General features: G+C 31.3%; 1 protein-coding gene across 1 annotated transcript; it reads right to left on the bottom strand.

The window, feature by feature from the left end:
• Nucleotides 1-1,747: 1,747 nt before the first annotated feature.
• On the bottom strand, nt 1,748-2,326 carry LOC112099140. Its single transcript, XM_024186248.1, has one exon. It carries the CDS (start codon nt 2,324-2,326, stop codon nt 1,748-1,750), a length of 579 nt encoding a protein of 192 aa, XP_024042016.1.
• Nucleotides 2,327-7,198: the final 4,872 nt, after the last annotated feature.

Raw genomic sequence — 7,198 nt, 5'->3', positions numbered from 1 at the left:
ACTTCATCCTCAGACATACCTTCTCCACTAATATAATCACCCATCCACGTAGGAGGTCGCCTCTCATTAGATTGCCTCAATTCCCTCACTCTCTCTTCACCCTCACTAGAACCATCTTCCTCTTCTCTAACTCCCTCATCATTGGTTTCTCCTACTTCACCATCACCATCACCCCATTCTAAGTCTACTACTATTTGTTTGTCACAGCTCACATCCCAATCTCATTGCTTCTCTTCTTCTAAAATTACATCTCTACTCACAACAACTTTCTTAGTAACAGGATCAAATAGCTTGTGACCTTTTGATTCCTCACTAACTCCCAATAGCACACAAGTAATGCTTCTACTATCAAGTTTGGTCCTCCTTGCTTCTGGAACATAGACGTGTGCTAAGCAACCAAAGACCCGAAAATGATTTACTGAGGGTTTCACACCACTCCAAGCCTCCTCTGGTGTAACATCTTTGACAGCCAATGTAGGACATCTGTTTAAGATGTAAATAGTCCAGTTCACCGCCTCTGGCCAAAAGGTCTTGGGAATGTTCTTGTCAGATAGCACTGAACGAACCATGTTCATCACGGTTCTATTCTTCCTTTTAGCAACTCTGTTTTGCTGTGAAGTATAAGCGGTGGTCAACTGCCTCTTGATCCTATTTTATTTGCAAAATTTAAATTGAATTCTCCTCCTTTATCAGTGCGCAAACACTTAACAAACAGCCCTGTTTCTTTCTCAACCATAGTCTTGAAGCATTTAAAAGAATTTAAGGCCTCTAACTTCTCTACCAATAAATACACCTATGCTTTTCTACTATAATCATCAATGAATAACAAAATGTATCTCTTGTTGCTATTAGATGTAAGAGTAATCGGGCCACAAATATCTGCATGAATGAGCTCTAACTTCTGAGTTGCTCTCCAAGTACTTCTTTTTGGGATGGGGTCACGGTGTTGTTTCCCGTTGATGCAATCAGTGCATGTCACACTTGAGGCAAAGAATTGAGGAAGTCCACGTACCATGTTCTTGTACATCAAGGTTCTTAAACCCTTGTAACTCAGATGCCCATACCTCCGATGCCAAAGATGAGACAAGTTTTCAACTCTTGCGTGAAAGCATTGATCAGATTGTGCTTGAGACTGAGTCAGCAAGATAAACATCCTATTGGCACTCATGTTGATTTGAATGATCAGACCCTTCTTTGGATGAAATATTCTGCACATCCTTCCCTTGATCAAAATAACCAAGCCTCTGTCTTATAACTGCCCTATGCTCAAGAGATTATTTCTTAACTCCGGAATATAGTATACCTTTGTAACAACATGATTGACTCCATTTAGCAACAATTTTACACTTTCCTTTCCCATCACATTCATCTTGGTGTTGTTCCCTAATTTTACCAAATGCCGAAATTTTTTATCGAGTTCACTGAACAAAGTTCGATCACCGTACATGTGATTAGAACACCCTGAATCGAGGAACCATGCACCGTCTCTTCTGGCCTCATACAGCTCCATACAAGACATCAAAAGCATATCTTCTTCCTCATCAAGCTCTGCATAGTTTGCTTCTTTGTTCCCAGAAGGACATTCATATCGAAAATGTCCAAGTTTATGGCATCGGTAAAACTCCTCAGTTTCCTTGTTGAAGTCTGCTCGACCTCTCCCTCTTCATCTTCCTCTGTAGGCTCAACAACCATGACATCTTCCTCTTTCATATGTCACCTTTAATGCTTGCTCCTCATGACCTCTTCCTCATTCATAAGTGACCTTTAAGACCTGCTCCTCACTATTACGCCTCTGGAACTTCTGTTCATGCACTATTAATGAGCTTTGTAACTCATCAATAGTGAGAGCATCAATGTCTTTTGACTCCTCTATAGAACACACAACATAGTTGAACTTCTCAGTTAAAGAGCGTAGAATTTTCTCCACCACTTTAACATCCTGCATATCTTCTCCATAAATGCTCATCTTGTTTGCCACTGTCATGACCTTAGAGAAGTACTCTGTCGCTCCTTCACCAGACCTCATCTCAAGAGTTTCAAATTCTCTGCGGAGAGCTTGGAGATGAGACCTCTTGAGCCTTACATTTCCTTCGAACTTTTTCTTTATGGCGTGCCATATTTCTTTGGCAGTATCCTTCTTGAGAATGGTGTCGAGAACGGTGCGATCGATCGCCTGAAAGAGATAGTTCTTCACTTTCAGATCCTTCAGCTTCATCTCATCATTCTTCTTTCGTTGTGCATCCGTCTGCACTGATCCACTAGCTGACTCAACATATCCAAGCTCCACCAGATCCCAAAATTCCTTAGATTGTAGGAAATTTTCCATTAGCATGCTCTAGTGGTCATAGTGACCATCAAAGCGAGGAATGGCTGATTGTATAAAAATCCCTTCAGTAGTCATCTGCTGCGCTGCTGCAAGAACTTCAAAGACTGTAGCTTTAATTTATCAGGCCTAGCGGGTGGCTCTGATACCAGATTGTTGGAATCTTTGATCTTATATGAAGCTGAGAATAAGAACACAACAAGCTGAACTGGATAACATTATTTTATTAACAATAACTTTGGCTTAAATAGCCATTCAACACACGATCTTAACCGAAAACGAGAAAGCAGCCCACTTTAGCGAAAATAAAGGCAAGTGATAACAGAAATTTGGAATAATTCAAATACAAGTGAATGTCTCTAAAGACTAGGACTTTATTCTAACAGAAACTACAATAAAACTTCTTTCAGAATTATACATCCTAATTGAGTAAGTATAACGTTAATAAAAATTTAATATTAAGCTATATATAAGATTATATGGTGACATTAACGTATAACTGCAATACATCAGTATGGTAATAAAATTTCATTGTGTCTATTCATCTTTATCCAAATTTCACGAGTCATAGTATTGCTTCTTTTGGTCACGACCAATGGTCCCATTATCTTGAAAAGAACATAACAAAATATATAAATGCTTAATTTGAAAAGAATATAATAATAATAATAATAATAATAATAATAATAATAATAATAATAATAATTATTATTATTATTATTATTATTATTATTAAAAGAAAAATATGTCCATTGTGTTCTAGAGATATGAGATATCAGATATTAACATCCTTCGGTCATGACTCAAAAGCTTAATTAAATAATTGTGGTAATTTGCTACTAATCAAACAGTAAACGGTTCAAAATATATATTATAATAAAAACCGTTGATAATATTCCGTTTTAGGTATGATTCTGCTGTTTCTCAATTCTTTACTTTTAAAAAAATAAAATAAAATAAAGAAGATAAAGTTGAAGGTGGTTAAACCCCTTTAAACTTTTTATATTGAAAGTAATAATCCTAAAGTTTATGAAGAAAGTAAAACCAAATACTTATTTCATAAGCAAAAGGTTAAAATAAAATAATAATAATAATAATGCAATTTTAGTTCACAAAATCAACAAAGAGAGAAAGCGACTTCACATTTTATGAATTAGCATCCTGTCGGCAGACTTCTAAGTCTTCATGATCAATATATAAATTTTGGAATTCTTCAAATGCATGCTTACAATGTCAAATGCATAACAATAACATAAAATAAAATTAAAATGTTATTACATCAGTGTGATGTTACAGTCAATAACATAAATGATAGAGAGTAAAATGTTGTCAATTGTATGCATAATTATTTAGGTATTTTTTGTCATCAAAGTCGATATATATTTTCTTTGCTTTGAAGAAATTTCTGCAAGAATTAATCATCATGCATGAGAATTTATATATGATTACCAATAATTTTGATAATTTAAAAGATTAACATGATATATGTATTGGCATTTATATATGTGTGTGTTATTGTGAGTTTAACGTGTTAATTGTTGTTCAAAAGTCGCAAAAACATCATTGTACGTGTTAAGTTAATTTTATTGTAAACAAGAAAATCTGGGGAAAAAATTTTATGAGCTCATTGATTTACACCTGTTAGAATTATATTTGGTGGAAAAGAAAAATGGTGAGACATGGCCCCGTTGTCTTCTCCGTAACACACGAAACCAGACAAAAGTCGATATCAAAACTTTGGTTCTAATAGAAACTGAAGAGATATAGATATGTTGATTAAGACTTTAATCACAATGTCAAACTAAGAAGGCTGCTTTTTGTTTGTGGGACGAATTTGAAAAGAAAGTTTAGGGTTTTATTTAAAAGGAAAGGAGGAAATTCAAGTTAGGGTTTTGACTTGTCGACTACGATGCGCACAAATGTAAATATATAAATATCTTAACGATCGTGATAACTAATCTCTCGCTTAGTGTTTAATATCAATGTATCTCTATTTGAAATTAAACTTAATCGTAATGTGTTTTGACGACGTTGTAAATTAATCAAACTAATAAGTGCATCAAAAACTAGTTGAGACTTTCCTCAATATATTATGATTGAAGACGATGTCTAAAATCAACTCTGAATAAAGAGGAGAAACTCTACTGCCGCAAGATATGAAGAGATTCAAACCTCGATCTCAATAATGAGGTGAGAAAGTGTCTAACACTCAAGTAACGAGTGATTTATAATTTTAATTGATTTTTGAATCAAGATCCTCTCATTATTATTTGACTTTGCTTTTGCTTTGAATTATATCTTGATGACAATACACATCGTTTTTCATGCACGGTCAAGATTCTTTCGTGATCGGAAAAATATCTTATATTGTCTGAAAATGAATAGATTTCGAACTAAATATATAAGGTCTAGTTAACTTTCCATTGGTGAGTTATTTTTTAAGTACGAATTAGACCCTATGAGTTCTAATACCATATTTGGTTTTATCATTGTTGTACTTTCAATCGGTCATCAACTTGTATCCGTTCAAATAAAACTCAGTGTTTCTCCACAGGACGGTGCAGAGAAAAATCGAGATGACGAACAAATATTGAAAAATTCGTCAATTTTTCATGTCGACGGGGAACAGAAGCTAATAATCTGGAAAACATTAAATGAAAAAGTACAGGTAAGCAAGCAAGCTAGTTGGGTCAGGCACATGGGCACGTTGTTTGGGCTCTTCTCCGATGCTTATAGAAAAAATAATTATTACAATGGACTCGAGATTTTGTTAATATAAAGAGAATACATGTGGGGACCTTTAATGCCCACAAAAAAAGGGTAGGCAGGCACCAAGCACTAACGCACGGATTTGTCGACCTAAATTCAGGCTTTTGTAACATGCATATGAACAAAAGGAAAAAAAAAAAAAAAGTTTTATCAAGTAATAAAAAATGGGAGAGCGTGAGTTTGAGTCCTAGATTTCTGAATTAATGATCGACAGTTTTTTTAATTGTGTTACAAAAATAAATTATAATCATTAAAAATAAAAATTAAAAAATAAATTATAATCATTAAAAATAAAAATTAAAAGTTTCAAAATCTTGTTATATGAGGAGGGGGGGCGAGGGAGAGTTTTTTGTTTTTTTTGTTTTTAATGGAGATTGATAGCACGGTTGTGAATAAAACACATTTTTTTATGGTGTTATTTGTGTGGGCTTTAAATATCGGAGTTTGTAAATGGGGCGGGTCAAGCCCACTTCATTGGCGAACCAGAATCACTTTGGGTTTAGGGTTTTACGGAGATTATTGTTACTAATAATAATAATAATAATAATAAAATCATCATCATCGTCACTAATTAATAATAATATTATTTTTTAAAATTATTTTTTATTTCATTACAATTAATTAATTGTACAATTATCATTATAATAATAATAATGATGATAATTATAATTTAACAATAATAATAACAATAATGATTATTATTAGTTAAAATTATTATTGTTGTTGTTATTATTATTATTATTATCATCGTCAACATTAATTAATAGCATATTATTATTATTATTATTAACAACAATTAAAAAATAAGAATCAGAAAAATAACAATAACAATAATATAATAATATTTTATTTGAGAATAAAAGTAAAATTATGAAATTTGAATGGGGTAAAATGAGAAATTCAAGGAAGAGAAACTTGATTCCCTACTCCCTCCATGTAAATCGAGTTTCCATTCCTTAACCACAGGCTCTACATATTTTATTTCTATTCTCACCTTTATTTTAATAAGGGAAATTATCATTGCACTACATTTATTTTGCCTTATGTTCATTCAACCACTACAAAATTTTAACATGTACTTTGCACCACTTTTTTTTTCTACATTTGTATCAACTAGCCACTTTTGCATTAATACTATTAAATAATTTTAATAAAATGATAATTTTACCCCCAAATAAATTAAAAGACCATTTTATTTTATAAAAACTTTAAAAATAAAAATATATAATGATAAAAATATCCCTAAATTTAATAAAAATAAATCTCAAAATTAGAATTTTTATTTTTAATATAAATTATAATTATAAAAATAATTGCAAAATTTTGGGATTTAATAAAAATCCCCTAAATTATTAAAATTTTAGGATTTATTCTTTTAAGAAATAAATTCAGTTATTTTAATAAAATTTTACAAAATTATAATTTTTTAATAAATAAATTCATTTATTTATATTAAAATTTTGTAAAATTATAATTTTTAATAAAAATAATTATTAAAATTTTATAAAATCTAAATTTAGTAAAAATCAGTTGAGCACCTCTATTTGGGATTTATTTTTTATTAAATTTAAGGATATTTTTATGATTATAATTTTTAATTTTAAAAGTTTTATAAGATAAAATAGCATTTTAATTTATTTTGGGGTAAAATTATCATTTTATTAAAATTATTTAATAGTGTTAATGCAAAAGTGGCTAGTTGATACAAATGTAAAAAAAAAAAAAAGTGGTGTAAAATACATATTAAAATTTTGTAATGGTTGGATGAGCATCAGACAAAATAAAAATGGTGCAATGATAATTTCTCTTTTAATAAATAAATACCATCAATTATCTCTCAGTCTGTCAAGTAAACGCACCATTAATTCTTTTCAACTTTGACATTTTGAGATAAAAATAGAAGTGGATGATGAATGGATAATTTAAATCTAAATATTCCAGTGGTGACTTGTCCCTTGCCTGTACTTTTCCAATTTTAATGTGTTCTTGTTTAGGGTTCAAAGAGTTTATCTACAATTCGCACCAAGTTGACGACGTCAAAACAATCTCTCTACTCACTCCAAAAGATCCATGATATTAGCCATTATGCCCTCAAACGCAGTGCAA

Source organism: Citrus clementina, unplaced genomic scaffold (assembly GCF_000493195.1).
Source record: "Citrus clementina cultivar Clemenules unplaced genomic scaffold, Citrus_clementina_v1.0 scaffold_4, whole genome shotgun sequence".
NCBI lineage: Eukaryota > Viridiplantae > Streptophyta > Magnoliopsida > Sapindales > Rutaceae > Citrus > Citrus x clementina.
This window is presented reverse-complemented; position numbering and strand designations above follow the sequence as displayed.

What these genes read in the sequence shown, in the direction of transcription:
- LOC112099140 (XM_024186248.1), bottom strand. Translation starts at nt 2,326, where the DNA reads ATGGAAAATTTCCTACAATCTAAGGAATTTTGGGATCTGGTGGAGCTT.